Source organism: Pristiophorus japonicus, chromosome 3 (assembly GCF_044704955.1).
Source record: "Pristiophorus japonicus isolate sPriJap1 chromosome 3, sPriJap1.hap1, whole genome shotgun sequence".
In the NCBI taxonomy this organism is placed as follows: domain Eukaryota; kingdom Metazoa; phylum Chordata; class Chondrichthyes; family Pristiophoridae; genus Pristiophorus; species Pristiophorus japonicus.
The window spans coordinates 214,644,695-214,667,435 of NC_091979.1; the positions used below are offsets into that span (position 1 = coordinate 214,644,695).

The 22,741-nt window shown below is 44.7% G+C and overlaps 1 protein-coding gene across 3 annotated transcripts in view; it reads right to left on the reverse strand.

Annotated features, from left to right (window-relative positions):
• Positions 1–1,413: 1,413 nt before the first annotated feature.
• The window catches only part of cfap410 (cilia and flagella associated protein 410), a 52,931-nt gene continuing 31,603 nt past the window's right edge, over positions 1,414–22,741 (reverse strand). For all 3 annotated transcript variants that reach the window (XM_070876248.1, XM_070876249.1, XM_070876250.1), the window contains 4 exons: positions 19,605–19,834; positions 7,585–7,750; positions 4,858–4,957; positions 1,414–2,984 (listed from right to left, as the gene is read on the reverse strand). In XM_070876248.1, coding sequence (XP_070732349.1) covers positions 2,850–2,984; positions 4,858–4,957; positions 7,585–7,750; positions 19,605–19,834 — 631 coding nt within the window. In that variant the 3' untranslated portion in view covers positions 1,414–2,849. The remainder of the gene's footprint in view (positions 2,985–4,857; positions 4,958–7,584; positions 7,751–19,604; positions 19,835–22,741) is intronic.

Below are 22,741 nucleotides of genomic sequence, written 5' to 3' on the forward strand. Positions count from 1 at the left end.
AAATATAAGTACGATTTTTCATCAAAGCATTCCGTGACTTATTCCATTTACACTCTGAATAATAAACCCCGTCTGTCTAGCAATTGGGCTAGGATCAAAACCGCTTACAGTAGCACCCTCACGTCAGTCAGAAGGTTGTCAGTTCAACACACTCCAGAGCAGTGCTGAGGGATTGCTTATACTGTCGGAGGTGCCGTCTTTCGGATGAGACGTTAAACCAAGGCCATGTCTGCCCTCTCAGGTGCACGTAAAAGATCCTATGGTACTATTTCAAAGAGCAGGGTAATTATCCCTGGTGTCCTGGCCAATATTTATCCCTCAAATCAACATTACTAAAGAACAGATTATCTGATCTTTATCACATTGCTGTTTGTGGGAGCTTGCTGTGTGCAAATTAGCTGCTGTGTTTCCTACCTTACTACAGTGAGTACACTTGAAAAGAAACTTCATTGGCTGTAAAGTGCATTGGGACATCCAGTGGTTGTGAAGAGCACTATATACATGCAAGTCTTTCTTCCTTTGCTGAAAAGCCTGGATATTTCTGGGCCTTCTGGATCAATCCACCTGCTCACATGAACTCCCCGGCAGATGACTGAATTTTCCTGGGGGAGTGGTTAATTTCATCTAAAGGGAGGGTTTAGACTGGGAAGAAGGGAGGGAAATATGCTCTATCTGCAGCAGTTCGAAAAGACTGTTGTAGTTTACTTATCCAGAAGCACAGAAGTTTGATTAGGAGAGAGAAATCTGGAGCTATAGCTCAAGTAAGAATTCCAAAGCACTATAGGGAGGAACATGAAAAGGGTCTGCACTGACCAAAACCTCAAGATTTTCTGAAGTTTGCTGGAGATTTTGTTTAAGAGATAAGGGCAAGAAAAACGCACCTTGGCACCCAGGGCATGATATACCATAAATAAGAGGTTCAACCAGTTTGGAAGGAGGTGGTTTGGCAATCAGTGCCACCTCAATCACACCAATTGCAATTCAGTGCCATAAACATTTAATTGATCTCATCAGGCTGGTCAAATTAAGGTAAGGCACATGTCCGTGCAGAGGCTGAAATACTGAAGCATGACTCCTCTGCACCAGCAAAAGAAGAAATGAATGAAACTTATTAGGCACAAGATCCCCTCATCAACAGTCATACATCCTTCACCCACCATTTCACTGTCCCATGTCTCAGTTCCTGCAGTGTTTGAGTGAATAGGAGATTGTTGCATTGCCTGCCCATAAAATAATGAGGGAATGCCTGCAGATAGGGCCTTGGTTTAATATCTCATTCAAAGGATGTCACCCCTGACAGGGCAGCATTTCCTCAGTTTTGCACTGAAGCATCAAGCTGCATTATGTGCTCAAGTCTGGAGTTGGGTTTGAACCCATAACCTAACTCAGTGGTGCGAATTATACCAAATCAGCCAAAATTATTTTCTCACTTTATTTAAATTCTGGTCACATTTTCCAAAGCAAAGTTTAAAATCCAAACACCTTCCTCAATCAAATTCCAACTGGATATGATCTTCATACACTCTGAATGCTAAATAATAATTCTAATGAATGGAACTATTTCCACTAAGTGCTTCACAATTTTTTTTGCAAAGGTTCAGTGGAGGTAGGATAAAATACCAACAAATTCAACATCTTGAAAAATTCTGCTCTGAAATGCATTTCCAATTTAGCTGTCAAACTTGAAGATTGTGATACTTTTGATTCAATAATAATTGGTTTTGATCAGATAATGTAAAGCTGCATGCATTATTAAATCATGCACCAACTGGTCTGTGCAAAATGAAGAACCTATTTTGCTGAAATAACATTTAGTTGTGCACTATATAGCCAGGAGCGATTAGTTAGATGGTATAAAATATCTGGGAATAATGAGGTTACTAGATTCAAGTCTCATAAGCGATGGGAGAGCAAAGCTAAACTAGTTTACAAAATAAATGATCTGATACACTAGGAGGATTTTAATTTGTTACCATTTTTTCCTGCTCCCTCCCCCACCACCATTGACTTTTGGTGGATCAGTTCCATAGTGATCTCTCTCCATCCAATATCTATCCCAAATGGGCAATCTTCACATGCTAACACTATACGGTAAGTATTAGTGGGCTGTTGGAGCATGAGGGATATGACTGCTGCAATCCAAACTGATATTATACAGGTGCTTTCCATCAGCAGTCACTAGATAGTGATTGAAAGCAGATATCCTGGGTGACCATCAACCTGGGACCTTCCTGTTCTGACCCCAGCCAGGACATACACTGCACATTTCTGGGGACAGCTGCACTTGGACTATAAAAAAAAAACATTTTCACAGGGGACTTTTATTTACTTTCGGATCCACATTTGTGCTAAGAATGGATGCCGAAGCACTGAATGATTAATGTAGGTAATACCACGACATGGAGAGAGAAAAAAAAAAACTGGCAAGTGACATAAAATCCTACAGGCTGTATGGATGAAATGGTATTACATAGCTTTTTCCGATACCTATTCCCTTTTATTATGCAGGTACCTCTTGTAGAGTAGCACAACTGTCCTCTCCAAGCTGAATTGCACCAATGGGAGTGTATCTGATGAATTCTCGCTCTCCCATTATGCCATGCGTAATTACAAGGATGATATTGTGTGCAGCTTCTGGTCCCGATAAACAGCCTGCAGGCAGGCAGGCAGGACACCTGTGTATATATAGCATTTGATAGACACCCTCTAGGACAAGTAACGCCTGATGTTAACCCTGTGGCGAAGTCTTTGCTTTCATTTCCTGTAACATTTCTATTACATTTTGAAACCACGTCCACAGGAATGAAAAGCAACTCGCTAGCAGTCTGTGAACCCAGGTCGGTTGCAGCTCATCTGTCCTGTTCAGACTCTTTCCTGTGCAACATTCGGAGCTTATGTTCTGCTGTTCTGTGCACGATCTCCAGCCCATCTGCATCCAGCTCTTTCAACAGCAGCAGAACAGCACTCAGCACGTTGGAGGTGCGCTGGAGAGAAAACCAATAGAACTTAATTAACTACAATTTTACATTTACTAATTACAAGAAAACCTAATGATCACTGCATGCCAATCAAGTCCTATACATTCTGCCTCCTCCCTCTGCTGAAATCAGGACTCATTGCACTCTCCTACTCAAACTCATTCTCTCCCAGGACCTCAAAACTATGCAACTCCTCACTTCCTCGGTCTCCCCTTCCTCATCCCAAGCTTAGTTTTGGGTTTGCTCTTTTCAACCTTGGTGCAACTTGGTATTTCATTCAGCAAGTGTGCAGGAGGTAGTAGGGAAATAGGATAGGACAAAAATAGATAGAGGAGGCACATAAAAGTTGGGCAGCACTCAATGTAGAAAAGTAGTCATTCCAGATGGAATGCATCATAGGTTGCTGAGGGAAGTAAGGGTAGAGATAGTGGAGACTCTGGCCATAATCTTTTAAACCTCCTTAGATATGGGAGTGGTGCCAGAGGACTGGAGGATTGCAAATGTTTCTCCCCATTTTTGAACGGGTGTGAGATAAACCCAGAAATTACAGGTCAATCAGCCGAATATCAGAGGTGGGGAAACTTTGATACATTAATCCGGAACAAAATTAATTGGCACTTGGAAAAATATGGATTAATTAATGAAAGCCAGCATGGATTTGTTAAAGGCAAATCACACTTGACTAATTTGATTGAGTTCTTTAATGAAGTAACAGAGGGTTGATGAAAGTAGTGCAGTTGATGTGTATATGGACTTTCAAGAGCGTTTGATAAAGTAAGAAATAATAGACTTGTTTGCAAAATTGAAGCCCCTGGGATTAAAGGGGCCGTGGCAGCACGGATAGAAAATTGGCTAACCAACGGAAAGCAGAGTGTGGCAGTGAACGGTTGTCTTTCAGACTGGAGTGACGTATACAGTGATGTTCCCTAGGGGTCGGTGTTGGGACCACTGCTCTTTTTGATATATCAATGACTTGGACTTGGGTATACAGATAAGTCTGCAGATGACAACATTCATATGTAGTAAACAGTCAGGAGGATAACAGACTTCAGGAGGACATAGACGGACCGGTGAAATAGCAGACACATGGCAAATGCAATTTAACACAGATGAGAGTGAAAGTATTCATTTTGGGAGGAAGAATGAGATGCAATATAAACTAAATGGTACAATTTTAAAGGGGGTGTCAGAACAATGAGACCTGGGGGTGTACGTACACGAGTCTTTGAAGATGTTTAAAATCATTAATGAATTGAGAGTATCTAGGGAGAAACTATTTCCAGTGGCAGAAGTGCTAGTAACCAGAAGACACAGATTTAAGGTGGTTGGCAAAAGAACCAGAGGCAACATGAGGATTATTTATTTATTTGTTATTTATAAATGTTTTTAAGTGCATCAAATGGTTATGACCTGGAATGCACTGCCTGAAAAGGTGGTGAAAGCAGATTCAATAATAACTTTCAAAGGGGAATTGGATAAAATATTTGAAGGAGAAATTTACAGCCCGGCTGCAACCCTCCCTGGTGAAGTTAAAGAATCGCGCTGATCTCCCCTTTAAGTGAAGGGGAGAGACGTGGTGACGCGGCACCATGATGACGTCATCAGTGCTACTGACAGCGGCGGACACTACACCCGCCCCCAACTTCCACCTCTCTAGTGTGAAAACGTCTAATCACCGCTGCACATCCACACCCATCATGACCGACTTCCGGTCCGCTGAAAAAAAGCCATATAGAGTGGAATTTTGCTCAAGAGGCCACTGCATCAACTTCGCCGGTAAAAACAGATGAAACACGGTTGGTGCGCTCAGTTTCCAGCGGTGCGCAATTTCGTCCCCTACAATTCCAAGATTCAATCACACAGTTAGTATTGTACTCACCCTTTTGGTGCCATTGCTGGTGTTTGTTTCCTTCACTGCAACAGAGGAGGAGAATTTGTCTCTTCCCAGTAGTTTCAATCCAAGCTCTTCTCGGATTTTACTAGAGTGAATACCAGTTGGATTAATAAATGCTACCCAAGATCAGAAGCCTGTATTGTTTACAACTATAAGAACGTTTCTTTGAGTGGGGCTTGGCTGTGCCGTTGTTATGGCTAAATTAAATTGGTTACTGCCCACTGGGCACCCCCTATAGTTGGAATAGACGTTATCTGGATCGGACTCCAGCGTCAGTGGCTCCTGTAAACACTGTGCTATCCTGTCCATCACTGAAGTTTTCAATTTCCTTTGAATGTAGGCAAAACTGGGACCAGTGACAGAGAATCGGCCCTTCCCTGACCAGTCACCAGGCTGTGATTTCCCAAAGTCATAGACCATTAGGTACAGCACAGATTAGATACAGAGTAAAGCTCCCTCTACAACAAATACAAAAGCAAAATACTGTGGATGCTGGAATCTGAAATAAAAACACAGAATGCTGGAAATCTCAGCGGGTCAGGCAGCATCTGTGGAGAGAAAAACAAAGTTAACGTTTTAGGTCGACGGCCCTTCGTCAGAACTGCTGAATGTTTGAAAAGAGCGCATTCTAAAGCACTGAAAGGGGGAGGGGAAGAAAGAAAAGAGAAGGTCTGTGATCGAGTGGAAGGCAGGAGAGATGAGCGAGACAAAAGGGATGATAGACCGAAGTGAAATGGTAATGACAGAAGTTAGAAAAAGGTTAATCTGGATAGGGTGTGAATGGCAGAGTAATGACCAGCTGCCATTAGAGACAGAGAGAAAAAAAAAAGACCACTGTCCAGGGCCCCAAATTTCTCTGTTCCAGGTGAAACAGCGATTTACTTTACTTCTTTCAATTTAGTATACTGTATTCACTGCTCACGATGTGGTCTCCTCTACATTGGGGAAACCATGTGTAGATTGGGTGACCGCTTTGCTGAACACCTCCATTCAGTCCATAAATGTGACCCTGAGCTTCCGGTCGCCTGTCACTTTAAGTTCCCACTCCTACTCCCACTCTGATATCTCTGTCCTCGGAGTCCTCCACTGTTCCAATGAAGCTCAACGCAAGCTCAAGGAACAGCATCACATCTTTCGTAAGACACGTTACAGCCTTCTGGACTCAACATCGAGTTCAACAATTTCAGAGCATAACCTCTGGCCATCTTTGGCTCTTTTTCCGCCGCCCCCCCCCAGCCCGCACCGCCCCCCCGCAATCTTATGTTGTTTTTCTCTTTATTTTTAATGGCAGCTGGTCATTACTCTGCCATTCACACCCTATCCAGACGAACCTTTTTCTAACTTCTGTCATTACCATTTCAATTCAGCCCATCATCCCTTTTGTCTCTCTAATCTCTTCTGCCTTCCACCCTATCATAGACCTTCCCTTTTCTTCTTTCTTTCCATCCCCCTTTCAGTGCTTAAGAATGCGCTCTTTTCAAACATTCAGCAGTTCTGACGAAGGGCCGTCGACCCAAAACGTTAACTTTGTTTTTCTCTCCACAGATGCTGCCTGACCCGCTGAGATTTCCAGCATTCTGTTTTTATTATTAAAGCACCCTCTACACTGTCCCATGAAATACTCCCAGGGCAGCTACAGCATGGTTTAGAGAGAGAGAGAGAGAGAGAGAGTAAAGCTCCCTCTACACTGTCCCATCAAACACGCCCAGGACAGGTACAGTGTGGGTTAGAAACAGTAAAGCTCCCTCTACACCGTCCCATGAAGTACTCCCAGAGCAGCTACAGCATGGGTTAGATATAGAGTAAAGCTCCCTCGGTGTCCCGATTCTCCTCTGAAGTGCCTCAGGACCTTTCCTGCATTAAATGACTATACAAATGCAAATTCAGCCCAAACTGATGTGAAGAGGCTCTCCTCTATCTACTGGCTGTAACTGTTTTGTGTGAAATTGAGCTCCATTAGATCTGCTCCTAATGTGGCACCTCCTGGGATTAAGGCAGGAGCGTCGGTAACCAGAGGACACAGATTTAAGATAATTGGCAAAAAGGTGAGGGGGGGAAGGGGTGGGGAGAAAGATGAGATTTTTTTTTTTTATAAACGCAATGAGTTATGATCTGGTTTGCACTGCCTGAAAGGGTAGAGGAAGCAGATTCAATAATAATTTTCAAAAAGGGAATTAGGTAAACACTTGAAAATGAAACAACTGCAGGGCTAATGGAAAAGAGCAGGGCAGTGGGACTAATTGGTCGCCCTTTCAGAGAGCCAACACAGGCATGGTGGGCCAAATAGCCTCCTGTGCTATGTGACTAAGTTGACAATCCCACTGAAAGAGACCACATGATGCAACGTGTCCAATAGGGCATTCACTCTAGTGAAGCAAAATTGGGGCTGAGGTACTTTGTTGTGGGCGAGTAGAGTCTAAGTGTGCTGTATTTACCCTGGAATGCTTGATGCCAACAATAGATCACCGAATTGGAAAAGTGTTCCATTCTCCAGCACTAACATCCCTTCCTTCAATGAATACAACCTTCCAGTATAAAACCTCAGGTAGAGCAACCAACCTGCCAGTGAACATTTGAATCAGGTTACAACACAACTAAATCGCCCTCGTATCGGCAGCTCATTGGTAAATGTCACGTTGGGTTTTTAGAAATGTATGTGTGACCCTGCTGATTAAATATGAGGACAGAAAGTCGATCCTGCCTCTTCCTCACTTTGTCTCCTCCATCCTGAAGCTCAAGAGGTCACTTTCCGTTTCTGTGCTTGGTTCAGAGGTGCCGGATTCTCTTCTGGAGTGGTTGTTTGTTGGCTCCTTGCTTGGCATGGCAGCCATCTCTTCTCCATCCTCTAAAGCTTGAGCCAGCTCCTCCTCGGTCACCGCTACAACAGATGGATTAAAATGCTTCAGTAAGAACAGCTCAGTAACTTTCATTAACTGCTGGATACTGGGGTCTCATCTTCCTTCCCCCACCTCTGCCCAAAGCTGCTGATTCATACTGGGCAAGTCCACTCGTTTCCCTCTGTACATCAGTCATTCATCTATATTTCTTTTATTTTAATTCATTCGCGAGATGTGGATGTCGCTGGAAAGGCAAGCATTTATTGCCCATCCAGAATTGCCCTTCAGAAGGTGGTAGTGAGCCGCCTTCTTGAACCACTGCAGTCCAGGTTGTGAAAGTACTCCCACAGTGCTGTTGGGGAGGGAATTCCAGGAATTTGACCCAGCGACGATGAAGGAATGGCAATATATTTCCAAGTCAGGATCGTGTGTAACTGGGAGGAAAACTTGCAGGTGATGGTGTTCCCATGCACCTGCTGCCCTTGTCCTTCTAAGTGATAGAAGTCACGGGTTTGGGAAGTGCTGCCAAAGAAGCCAAGCAAGTTGCTGCAGTGCATCTTGTAGATGGTACACACTGCAGCCATGGTGCAGGGAGTGAATGTTTAAGGTGGTGGATGGGGTGTCAATCAAACGGGCTGTTTTGTCCTGGATGAGGTCGAGCTTCTCGAGTGCTGTTGGAGCTGTACTCATCCAGGAAAGCGGGGAGTATGCCATCACACTCCTGACTTGTGCCTTGTAGATGGTAGAAAGGCTTTGGGGAGCAAGGAGGAGAGACACTATATGCAAAATACACACCCTCTGACCTGCTCTTGTAGCCACAGTATTTATGTGGCTGGCTCAGTTACATTTCTGGTCAATGGTTACCTGCAGATGTTGACAGTAGGGGATTCGGTGATGGTAATGCCAATGCCATTGAATGTCAAGGGGCCGTGGTTAGACTCTTGCTTGATGGAGATGGCCATTGCTTGGTACTTGAGTGACACGAATATTACTTGCCACTTATCAGTCCAAGCCTGAATGGTGTCCAGATCTTGCTGCGTGCGGGCACGGATGGCGTCATTACCTGAGGAGTTGCAAATTGTACTAAACACTGCAATCAGCAACAAACATCCCCACTTCTGACTTTTGATGGAAGGAAGGTCATTGATGAAGCAGCTGAAGGGTCTAGGATACTGCCCTGAAAAACTCCTGCAGCAATGTCGTGGGGCTGGAGATGATGGACCTCCAACAACCAGGCTAAGTGAGTGGGAAAATATTTGGCAGATGGAGTATAATGTGGGAAAATGTGAGGTTATCCACTTTGGCAGAAATAATAGAAAAGCAAATTATAATTTAAATGGGGAAAAATTTCAAAGTGCTGCAGTACAGGACCTGGGAGTCCTTGTGCATGAAACACAAAAAGTTAGTATGCAGATACAGCAAGTAATCAGGAAGGCAAATGGAATGTTACACAAGAACATAAGAAATGGAAGCAGGAGTAGGCCATACGGCAACCTCGAGCCTGCTCCGCCATTTAATATGATCTTGGCTGATCTGATCATGGACTCAGGTCCACTTCCCTGCCCGCTCCCCATAACCCCTTATTCCCTTATCCGTTAAGAAACTGTTTATCTGTCTTAAATTTATTCAATGTCCCAGCTTCCACAGCTCTCCGAGGCACCGAATTCCACAGATTTACCTACGAGAAAATTAATTTCTTCTCATCTCAGTTTTAAATGGGCGGCCCCTTATTCCAAGATTATGCCCTCTAGTTCTAATCTCCCCCATCAGTGGAAACATTCTCTCTGCATCCACCTTATCAAGCCCCCTCATAATCTTAGACGTTTCGATAAGATCACCTCTCAATCTTCTGAATTCCAAAGAGTAGAGATCCAACCTACTCAACCTTTCCTCATATGTCAACCCCCTCATCTCCAGAATCAACCTAGTGAACCTTCTCTGAACTGCCTCCAAAGCAAGTATATCCTTTCATAAATATGGAAATCAAAACTGCACTCAGTATTCCAGGTGTTGCTTCACCAATATCCTGTATGATTGCAGCAAGACTTCCCTGCTTTTATACTCCATCCCCTTTGCATTAAAGGCCAAGATTCCATTGGCCTTCCTGATCACTTGCTGCACCTGCATTCTAACCTTTTGTGTTTCATGCACAAGCACCCCCAGGTCATAACATAAACATAGAAAATAGGTGCAGCAGTAGGCCATTCAGCCCTTCGAGCCTGCACCACCATTCAATAAGATAATGGCTGATCATTCCCCCAGTACCCCTTTCCTCCATACCCCTTGATCCCCTTAGCCGTAAGGGCCATATCTAACGCCCTCTTGAATATATCCAATGAACTGGCATCAACCACTCTCTGCGGCAGGGAATTCCACAGGTTAACAACCCTGAGTGAAGAAGTTTCTCCTCATCTCAGTCCTAAATGGCCTACCCCTTATCCTAAGACGTGTCCCCTGGTTCTGGACTTCCCCAACATTGGGAACATTCTACCCGCATTTAACCTGTCCCGTCAGAATCTTATATGTTTCTATGAGATCCCCTCTCATCTTTCTAAACTTCAATGTATAAAGGCCCAGTTGATCCAGTATCTCCTCATATATCAGTCCTGCCATCCCAGGAATCAGTCTGGTGAACCTTCGCTGCACTCCCTCAATAGCAAGAATGTCCTTCCTCAGATTAGGAGACCAAAACTGAACAATATTCCAGGTGAGGCCTTACCAAGGCCCTGTACAACTGCAGTAAGACCTCCCTGCTCCTATACTCAAATCCCCTAGCTATGATGCCAACATACCATTTGCATTCTTCACCGCCTGCTGTACCTGTATGCCAACTTTCAATGACTGATGAACCATGACACCCAGGTCTCGTTACACCTCCCCTATTTCTAATCTGCCGCCATTCAGATAATATTCTGTCTTCGCGTTTTTGCCCCCAAAGTGGATAACCTCACATTTATCCACATTATACTGCATCTGCCATGTATTTGCCCACTCACCTAACCTGTCCAAGTCACCCTGCAGCCTCTAGCGTCCCCCTCACAGCTCACACCGCCACCCAGTTTAGTGTCATCTGCAAACTTGGAGATATTACACTCAATTCCTTCATCCAAATCATTGATGTATATTGTAAAGAGCTGGGGTCCCAGCACTGAGCCCTGTGGCACTCCATGAGTCACTGCCTGCCATTCTGAAAAGGACCCGTTTATCCCAACTCTCTGCTTCCTGTCTGCCAACCAGTTCTCTATCCACGTCAGTACATTATCCCCAATACCATGTGCTTTGATTTTGCACACCAATCTCTTGTGTGCACCTTGTCAAAAGCCTTTTTAAAGTCCAAATATACCACATCCACTGGTTCTCCCCTGTCCACTCTACTAGTTACATCCTCGAAAAATTCCAGAAGATTTGTCAAGCATGATTTCCCTTTCATAAATCCATGCTGACTTGGACCGATCCTGTCACTGCTTTCCAAATGCGCTGCTATTTCATCCTTAATAATTGATTCCAACATTTTCCCCACTACTGATTTCAGGCTAACCGGTCTATAATTACCCGCTTTCTCTCTCTTTTAAAAAAGTGGTGTTACATTAGCTACCCTCCAGTCCAGAGGAACTCATCCAGAGTCGATAGACTGTTGGAAAATGATCACCAATGCATCCACTGTTTCTAGGGCCACTTCTTTAAGTACTCTGGAATGCAGACTATCAGGCCATGGGGATTTATTGGCCTTCAATCCCATCAATTTCCCTAACACAATTTCCTTCAGTTCCTCCTCCTCACTAGACCCTCGGTCCCCTAGTACTTCCGGAAGGTTATTTGTGTCTTCCTTCGTGAAGACAGAACCAAAGTATTTGTTCAATTGGTCTGCCATTTCTTTGTTCCCCATTATAAATTCACCTGAATCCGACTGCAAGGGACCTACATTTGTCTTCAACAATCTTTTTCTCTTCATATCTATATTTATAGAAGCTTTTGCAGTCAGTTTTTATGTTCCCAGCAAGCTTCTTCTCGTACTCTATTTTCCCCCTTTTAATTAAACCCTTTGTCCTCCTCTGCTGAATTCTAAATTTCTCCCAGTCCTCAGGTTTGTTGCTTTTTCTGGCCAATTTATATGCTTCTTCCTTGGATTTAACACTGTCCTTAATTTCTCTCGTTAGCCACGGTTGAGCCACCTTCCCAGTTTTATTTTTACTCTAGACAGGGATGTACAATTGCTGAAGTTCATCCATGTGATCTTTAAATGTTTGCCATTACCTATCCACCGTCAACCCTTTAAGTATCACTTGCCAGTCTATTCTAGCCAACTCATGCCTCAAACCATCGACGTTACCTTTCCTTAAGTTCAGGACCCTAGTTTCTGAATTAACTGCGTCACCCTCCATCTTAATAAAGAATTCTATCATGTTATGGTCACTCTTCCCCAAGGGGCCTCGCAGAACAAGATTGCTAATTAGTACTTTCTCATTACACAACACCCAGTATTGGATGGCCAGTTGGTTCCTCGACATGTTGGTCTAGAAAACCATCCCTAATACACTCCAGGAAATCCTCCTCCACCACATTGCTACCAGTTTGGTTAGCCCAATCAATATGTAGATTAAAGTCACCCATGATAACTGCTGTACCTTTATTGCATGCATCCCTAATTTCTTGTTTGATGCTGTCCCCAACCTTACTACAACTGTTTGGTGGTCTGTACACAACTCCCACTAGCGTTTTCTGCCCCTTGGTATTCCGTAGCTCCACCCATACCGATTCCACATCATCCAAGCTAATGCCCTTTGTTACTATTGCATTAATTTCCTCTTTAACCAGCAATGCCACCCCGCCTCCTTTTCCTTTCTTTATATCCTTCCTAAATGTTGAATACCCCTGGATGTTGAGTTCCCAGCCTTGGTCATCCTGGAGCCATGTCTCCATGATGCCAATTACATCAAACCCGTTAACTGCTATCTGCGCAGTTAATTCGTCCACCTTATTCCAAATACTCCTCGCATTGAGGCACAGAGCCTTCAGGCTTGTCCTTCTAACACACTTTGCCCCTTTAGAATTTTGGTGTAATGTGGCCCTTTTTGCCTTAGGTTTCTCTGCCCTCCAGTTTTACTTTTCTTCTTTCTATCTTTTGCTTCTGCCCCCATTCTACTTCCCTCTGTCTCCCTGCATAGGTTCCCATCCCCCTGCCATATTAGTTTAACTCCTCCCCAGCAGCACGAGCAAACACTTCCCCTAGGACATTGGTTCCGGTCCTGCCCAGGTGCAGACCGTCCGGTGTGTACTGGTCCTATCTTCCCCCAGAACCGGTTCCAATGTCCCAGGAATTTGAATCTCTCCCTTGCGCACCACTCCTCAAGCCACGTATTCATCTGAGCTATCCTGCGATTTCTACTCTGACTACCATGTGGCACTGGTAGCAATCCTGGGATTACTACTTTTGAGGTCCTACTTTTTAAATTTAGCTCCTAGCTCCCTAAATTAGTCTAGTCGGACCTCATCCCGTTTTTTACCTATATTGTTGGTACCTATATGCACCACGACAACTGGCTGCTCACCCTCCCTTTTCAGAATGCCCTGCACCCGCTCCGAGACATCCTTGACCCTTGCACCAGGGAGGCAACATACTATCCTGGAGTCTCGGTTGCGACCGCAGAAATGTCTATCTCTTCCCCTTACAATTGAATCCCCTATCACTATAGCTCTCCCACTCTTTTTCCTGCCCTCCTGCACAGCAGAGCCACCCGCGGTGCCATGAACTTGGCTGCTGCTGCCCTCCCCTGATGAGTCATACCTCTCAACAGTACCCAAGGTGGTGTATCTGTTTTGCAGGGGACCCGGGCACTACCTTCCTTGCATTGCTCTTCCTGTTGGTCATACATGCCCTATCTGGCTTTGTACCCTTTACCTGCGGTAAGACCAACTCACTAAGCGTGCTATTCATGTCATTCTCAGCATCGTGCATGCTCCAGAGTGAATCTACCTGCAGCTCCAGTGCCGCAATGCGGTCCATCAGGAGCTGCAGGCGGATGCACTTCCCGCACATGTAGTCATCAGGGACACCGGAAGCGTCCCTGACTTCCCACATAGTACAGGAGGAGCATAACACCTGTCCGAGCTGTCCTGCCATGACTTAACCCTTAGATAAACTTAAATTGGCAACAACAATGCTAAAGGTTGCTTACTGATATAGGAAAGGAAAAGAAAAACTACTTGCCAATCACCAGCCAATCACTTACCCCCTTGGCTGTGACGTCACCTTTCGATTTCTTTCTACTTCTTTTTTGCCTCCCTGCTGCAGCTGCACCGGTGGGCCTCTTGTCGGCCTCAGCAACGTCCCACTCCGCCTCCTGACTCCCCGCTGGCCCCTCGAACTGCCGACGCTCCTGTTGGGCCTCTTGTAGGCCCCAGCAACATCCCGCTCCGCCTCCTGACTCCCCACTGGCCCCGCTGTACTGCAGCACTTTGCAATCTTTCTCCATTTAAATAATAACTTGCTCTTTGATTTTTTTCTGCCAAAGTGCATGACCTCACACTTGCCAACATTATACTCCATCTGCCAAATTTTTGCCCACAACTTAGCCTGTCTATATCCTTTTGCAGAATTTTTGTATCTCCCTCACACATTGCTTTTCCTCCCATCTTTGTATCATCAGCAAACTTGGCTACGTTACACTTGGTACCTTCTTCCAAGTCGTTAATTATAGATTGTAAATAATTGGGGTCCTAGCACTGATCCCTGCAGCACCCCACTAGTTACTGATTGTCAACCTGAGAATGAACCATTTATCCCGATTCTCTATTTTCTGTTTGTTAGCTAATCCTCTATCTATGCTAATATATTACCCCCAATGTTGCCTTTATTGCAAGGGGGATAGAATATAAAAGCAGAGAAGTCCTGCTACAACTGTACAACGTACAGTTTTGGTCTCCGTATTTAAGGAAGGATATACTTGCATTGGAGGCCATTCAGAGAAGGTTCACTAGGTTGATTCCGGAGATGAGGGGGTTGACTTATGAGGATAGGTTGAGAAGGTTAGGCCTATACACATTGGAGTTCAGAAAAATGAAAGGTGATCTTATTGAAAGACAAGATAATGAGGGGGCTCGACAAGATGGATGCAGAGAGGATATTTCCACTCATAGGGGAAACTAAAACTCGGGGACATAGAATAAGGGGCCACCCATTTAAATTGTACTCAAATTGGCAGGATGTGACTGATGGTGTTCCCCAGGGATCTGTAGTGAGGCCTCAGCTTTTCACTATATTCATAAATGACTTAGATGAAGGAATAGAGAACCATATAATCCAGGTTTGCTGACAACACTAAGTTAGGTGACACAGTAAATAGTGGAGATGGGAGCAGAATGTTACAAAAGGGACATTGATCGATTAAGTGAATAGGCAAAGCTGTGGCAGATGGAGTTCTCAACATGAGGAAATTGTGCGGTCATCCACTTTGGATCAAAGAAAGAAAGATGAGTATTTTCTAAATGGCAAGAAGCTAGGAACTGTGGATAAACAGATTTATGAGTTTGTGTACAGAAATCCCTAAAAGCTAGTCAACAGGTACAAAACAATTTAAAAGGCTAATGGAATGTTTGTATTCCAGCCCTTGCGATAAAGACTAAGGTGTGGAAGTTATGTTACAGATACAGAGCTCTGGTCAGACCCCATCTGATGCACTGCATTCAGTTCTGGGACCGCACCTCAGGAAGGATATTGGCCTTGGAGGGTGTGCAGTGCAGATTCACCAGAATTATACTGGGGCTAAAAAGGTTAAATTATGAGGACAGATTGCACAGACTAGGCTTGTATTCCCTCGAATATAGAAGATTAAGGGGTGATCGAATTGAGGTGTTTAAGATGATGATTAAAGGGTTCAATAGGGTAGAGAGAGAGAAACTATTTCTGCTGGTGGGGAGGGGGGGGGCAAGAGTCTAGACAAGGAGGCATAGCCTTCAAATTAGAGCCAAGCCATTCAGGGGTGATGTTAAAAATCACTTTTTCACACAAAGGGTAGCGGAAATCTGGAACTCATCCCGTCATAAAGTTGTTTAGGTTGGGGGTCAATTCAACATTTCAAAACGAACACTGATAAATTTTTGTTAGACAAGAGTATTAAGGGTTATGGAACTAAAACGGGTAGATGGGGTTAAGATACAGATCATCCATGATCTCATTGAATGGCGGAACATTAGGTAGATTTTTTCCTCAACTTCCAGCTCAATAATATTTGCGGCACAAATTGCTGGAAGTGCGAGCTGATAACGGCGAGGGCAGTGGGACATCTGGGACCTTAATAAACAATGGGACCAACAATGTATCTCCTCAACCAATGAGATTTAAGGATTGAGAAAGAAACAGGGCGAGTTGAAGTCACATTGGGTACAGGAGGGAAAAAAAAAGGAAAAGAAAAACATTTTTTTTAAATTTTTTTAAGTAGCTCAAGAACAATTTACGACCTGCAGGAATGAGACTCTACTGTTTCAATTGTTCGATTTCTGGGCTGGATAGGTTGAGTAGCATTTCAGGACCATAATCTAGTAATTAACAGGGTCCTTACGTCGTTAACTACCAGCCCCAACTTTCTGCGGCAAGTTTGACATGTTTTAACAGTGCAAATGGAGCAATTTCTTGAATCTTATAGGGAGGTTGACAACGAGTTGCCATTTTCAGAAGACTACTGGCGGAGTAGTGCAAATGGTCCAGCAATTTGTAGCGATTCGCAACTCACTGGGTATCTCATCCTCACCATAAATTGCTGGATGATTAAACTCATCCTTATTTTACCAGCAAATTCTGACCCAATAGCCAAGTGTTCCAGAGGTAAACCACTGGCTAGAGTAACAAAACTGACCTCAGTTAGATACAGAGTAAATCTCCCACTACATTGTCCCATGAAACACACTCAGGGAAGGCACAGCACAGATACAGTAACAACTCACTTTATATAGTGCCTTTAACGTACCAAAAATGTCCCAAGGTGCTCCACAGGAGCATTATCAGTCAAAATTTGACAGAGCCACGTAAGGAGATATTAGGAGGGCTTGGTCAGAGGTAGGTTTTAAGGAGTAACCTAAAGGCGGCGAGAGGTGGGGAGGGAATTCCAGAGCTTACAGCCTAGGCAGCTGAAGACACAGTCGCCAATGGTAGAGCGATTAATGTGCAAGAGGGCAGAATTGGAGGAGCACAGAGATTTCAGAAGATTGTAGGGCTGGAGGAGATTATAGAGATAGTGAGGGGGCAAGGCCATGAAGGCATTTAAATACAAGGATGAGAATTTGAAAATCAAGGCATTGCTGGACTGGGAGCCAATGTTGGTCACAGGAGTGATGGGTGAACGGGACTTGGTGTGAGTTACAATATAGGCAGAAGTTCAGATGAGCTCAAGTTTACAGAGGGTGGAAGATGGGAGGCCAGCCAGAGAGCATTTGAATAGTTGAGTCTAGAGGCAACAATGGCATGGATGAGGGTTTCAGCAGCAGATGAGCTGAGGCAGGTGCAGAAACGGGCATTATGGAGGTGGAAGTAGGCAGTCTTGATGATGGAGAGGATTGGGGAGGTAGGATCGGAAGCTCATCTTGGGGTCAAATAGAATGCCAAGTTTATGAACAGTCTGGTTTAGTCTCACAGTGGCCAGGGAGAGGGATGGAGTTGGTGGCTATGGAACAGAAGTGGGGACTGAAGTCTTGCCAATATTTAATTTGAGGAAATTCTGCACATCCTGCTTGGCTGACAAGCAGCATAACAAATCAGAGCCAGTGAAGGGGCCATGAGACGTGGTGGTGCTAAGACAGATCGAAACTGACGCTGTGTGTTTGGATGATATCACCAAAGGGCAGCATGTAGATGAGAAATAGAAGGGGGCCGAGGATAGATCCTTGGGGGACACCAGAGGTAATAGTGCGGGATCAAGAAAATAAGCCATTGCAGGTAATTCTCTGGCTACGACTGGTTGGATAGGAAGGGAACCAGGAGAAGGCAGTGCCACCCAGCTAGGTAACGGAAGGGAGGTGTTGAAGGACACTTCCCCATGACATTCCCATTGTCAAATTGCCCACCATCAACATCCTGGACAAGCCACAAATACTGCAGCTACAAGAGCAGGTCAGAGGCTGGGTATTCTGCGATGAGTGACTCACCTGACTCCCTACAAGGCACAAGTCAGGAGTGTGATGGAATACTCTCCACTTGCCTGGATGAGTGCAGCTCCAAATACACTCAAGAGGCTCGACACCAACCAGGATAAAGCAGCCCACTTGATTGGCATCCCATCCACCACCTTAAAACAAACATTCACTTCCTCCATCACTGGCGCACCGTGATTGCAGCATGTACCATCTACAAGATGCACTGCAGCAACTCGCCAAAGCTTCTTCAACAGCACCTCCTAAACCCACAACCTCTACTATCTAGAATGACAAGGGCAGCAGGCGCATGGCAACACCAAGTTCCCCTCCAAGTCACACACTATTTTGACTTGGAAATATAGCGCTGTACCTTTATTGTCATCGAGTCAAAATCCTGGAGATCCGTACCTAACAGCACTGCGGAGGTTGTTCCCCGCTCCTCCTCCCCGCTCCTCCTGAATTAATTTTTAAAAAGGAAGATGGTGCAGTCAGGTCGAGAAGGATGAGGAAAGATAGTTCACCATGGCCAGTCATTGGAACGACTCAGCAGGTCAGGCAGCAGATGTGGTATGAGGAACACCTCTATTTCTCTCTCCACAGATGCTGCCAGACCTGCGGAGTATTGCCAGCATTTTCTGTTTTTATTTCAGATTTCCAGCATTCATAGTATTTTGCTTTTTGTACTACAGTCCTATAGGATGTTATTTCTGACTCTAATAAGGATAGTTTCAGTGCTGAGGCACAGGCGGAAACCTGATTGGAGGGGGTCAAACATGGAGTTGCGAGAAAGGTAGAAATGAATGCAAGAGGTGACAAAAGGTTCAAGAACACAATCCCATCAAACATCCCCAGGGTAGGTGCAGCACAGGTTCGATAGAGTGAAGCTCCCTTTACCGTTTGAATATCTAGGGCTGGATTTTCGGCTTTGATAATTTTGGGCGATAACGGCTGCCGGGCAGTAAAGTTTGCGCCTCAGTAACTAAAATTGGGCAGCTGGGTCCCAAGTCAGGGGGCGCAGCGCTAAGGGAGGCGCTAGCATGGGAAAATTCCGAGCTAAAGAGCCAGGCCTGGGGCGTTCTGAGAAACGCCTGGGGGAGAAAAATAAACCTAAAAACCACAAAAACATATCCAAAACATTGCTCACACCACAACCATAAATCGCAAAAAAAATTAAAAGAAAAAATAATCACACTTACATTAGGAGTCCATTACTTACCTCTCTGCAGTCGGTATCATTGGACCGCCTGATCTACCAGGCGTTCACTGCAGGGGGCGCTGCAGGATGCACAGGTCAGGCTGAAGTTAAAACTCGCGCTGGTGTCGCAATCAGGGGTGTTGCACACTGGTGCAGCTCTGGTGCTGCTCCGCGCTGCCGCAAAACCGGACCCGAGGATCCCAGCAGGGTGCTGGAGGCTGACTGCCCGCCCAGAAGACCTCATTGCTAGCATTGCCGTCGCTCCGAAAAACAGAGCGCAGAAGACCCGAAAATCCACCCCATATTGGTTGTGCATTTTGGTACATTGAGGTTGCTATATAAATCGAAAGGACACTTCTAACTTGCTATCAGCTTTCAAACAATTTCATCAGCAGTGTGGAGTCACGATAGAGACTCATTAAAATATATTTTCAATAACTTCTGAGTGGTCAACACTTACTACATTAGCTCTGGGGAGTGAGTAATGCTAGTCCCCATTATTGAACAACTGGGACAAACAAATTCTGCTAGCAAATATATCCAGCTCAATGGTGCTGCAACCGATGCTTCTGTACCTTGGTTATCCAGCTTCTGTAGGTGTGGCAGGTTCCGCAGGATAGTCATTCTGTATTTGTGGGGGTCTGCCCCACAGCAAGGGTTTTCTGACAACCACAGCACTCGTAGGCGGTGCAATCCCTTCAGGTAGCAGATCTCTGCCAGACTCTGAATATTGTTCTTCCTGAGGTAAAGCTCAGTAATGTTCTGACAGTATCGGAAATCCACTAAAGAAGAGATGTTGTTCACACTGCGGGAAAAAAAACAAGACTCGCGTCATACAATAAAACTCGCGGAACTGCCCACTTAGGAAAACAACCCCCTCCTCTACTAACTCTCACTGGGGCTGGTTTCTGCGTTGGCTCCAGTAACTCTCTAGTACCTCAATCAAGTAGTGGTTCTTCAATAATGAGCATTGTCAGTCAATCAACTCTGAAGAGCATCTCAGTCAAGCCCGATTCTGTGCTACATGATAGTAACCCTGGCCCATTCTGTGCTACATGATATAGTGTTCCTAGCCCATTCTGTGCTCCAGAATAGAATCATAGAATGGTTGCAGAACAGAAGGAGGCCATTCTGTGCTGTAGCCCTGCAAACTTTGTTCCTTCAGGTACTTATCCAACTTCCTTTTGAAAGCCGTGATTGAGTCTGCCTCCACCACCCTTTCAGGCAGTACACTCCAGATCCTAACCACTCTCTGCGTAAAAAAAGTTTTCCTCATGTCGCCTTTGGTTCTTTTGCCAATCATCTTGAATCCATGTCCTCTGATTCTCGACCCTTCTGCCAATGGGAACAGTTTTCCTCTATCTACTGTCTAGACCCATCATGATTTTGAACACCTCTATCAAATCTTCTCTGCTCCAAGTAGAACATCCCCAGCTTCTTAAGTCTATCCACGTAACTGAAGTCCCTTATCCCCGGAATCATTCTCGTAAATCTTTTTAGCACCCACTCTAAGGTCTTCACATCCTTCCGAATGTTTGGTGCCCAGAATTGGACACAGTACTCAGGTTGAGGCCGAACCAGTGTTTTATACAGGTTTCTCATAATTTCCACGCTTTTGTAAGCTACACCTCTAAAGTATCATCTACACCACGTCAATCGCATTGCCCCCATCAACCCTCTGTTACCTCATCAAAAAACTCAATCAAGTTGGTTAAACACGATTTGCCTTTAACAAATCCATTCTGGCTTTCCGTAATTAATCCACACTTGTCCAAGTGACTGTTAATTTTGTCCCTGATTATTGTTTCTAAAAGCTACCCCACTACAGAGGTTAAACTAACCAGCCTATAATTGCTGGGTTTATCGTTACTCCCTTGTTCAAATAAGTGTGTAGCATTTGCAATGCTCCAGTCCTCTGGCACCACCCCCGTTTCTAACGAGGATTGTAAGATCATGGCCAGTAACTCTGCGAATTCTTCCTTCACTTCCCTCAGTGTCCGAGGATGCATCCCATCTGGTCCTGGTGACTTATCTACTTTAAGTACAGCCAGCCTTCAAAAAGCAAAAAGGGCCACATTACAGCAAAATTCTAAAAGGGGCAAAGGGTGTTAATAAGACAAGCCTGAAGGCTCTGTGCCTCAATACGAGGAGTATTCGGAATAAGTGGACGAATTAACTGCATAGATAGCAGTTAACGGATATGATGTAATTGGCATCACGGAGACATGGCTCCAGGGTGACCAAGGCTGGGAACTCAAAATCCAGGGGTATTCAACATTTAGGAAGGACAGACAGAAAGGAAAGGAGGCAGGGTGGCATTGCTGCTTAAAGAGGAAATTAATGCAATAGTAAGGAAGGACATTAGCTTGGATGATGTGGAATCGGTATGGGTGGAGCTACGGAATACCAAAGGGCAGAAAACGCTAGTGGGAGTTGTGTACAGTAGTAGTGAGGTTGGGGGACAGCATCAAACAAGAAATTAGGGATGCATGCAATAAATGTACAGCAGTTATCATGGGCGACTTTAATCTACATATTGATTGGGCTAACCAAACTGGTAGCAATGCGGTGGAGGAGGATTTCCTGGAGTGTATTAGGGATGGTTTCCTAGACCAATATGTCGAGGAACCAACTAGAGGGCTGGCCATCCTGGACTGGGTGATGTGTAACGAGAAAGGACTAATTAACAATCTTGTTGTGCGAAGCCCCTTGGGGAAGAGTGACCATAATATGGTCGAATTCTTTATTAAAATGAGAGTGACACAGTTAATTCAGAGACTAGGGTCCTGAACTTAAGGAAATGAGACGTGAATTGGCTAGAATAGACTGGCGAGTGATACTTAAAGGGTTGATGGTGGATAGGCAATGGCAAACATTTAAAGATCACATGGATGAACTTCAACAATTGTACATCCCTGTCTGGAGTAAAAATAAAACGGGGAAGGTGGCTCAACCATGGCTAACAAGGGAAATTAAGGATAGTGTTAAAGCCAAGGAAGAGGCATATAAATTGGCCAGAAAAAGCAGCAAACCTGAGGACTGGGAGAATTTTGTAACACAGCAGAGGAGGACAAAGGGTTTAATTAAGAGGGGGAAAATAGAGTATGAGAGGAAGCTTGCTGGCAACATAAAAACTGACTGCAAAAGCTTCTATAGATTTGTGAAGAGAAAAAGATTAGTGAAAACAAACGTAGGTCCCTTGCAGTCAGAATCAGGTGAATTTATAATGGGGAACAAAGAAATGGCAGACCGTTAAACGAATACTTTGGTTCTGTCTTCATGAAGGAAGACACGAATAACCTTCCGGAAATACTAGGGGATCGAGGGTCTAGTGAGAAGGAGGAACTGAAGGAAATCCTTATTAGGCGGGAAATTGATGGGATTGAAGGCCGATAAATCCCCGGAACCTGATAGTCTGCATCCCAGAGTACTTAAGGAAGTAGCCCTAGAAATAGTAGATGCATTGGTGATCATTTTCCAACAGTCTATCGACTCTGGATCAGTTCCTATGGACTGGAGGGTAGATAATGTAACACCACTTTTTAAGAAAGGAGGGAGAGAGCAAACGGGTAATTTTAGACCGGTTCGTCTGACATCAGTAGTGGGGAAAATGTTGAAATCAATTATTAAAGATGAAATTGCAGCACATTTGGAAAGCAGTGACGGGATCGGTCCAAGTCAGCATGGATTTATGAAAGGGAAATTCTGCTTG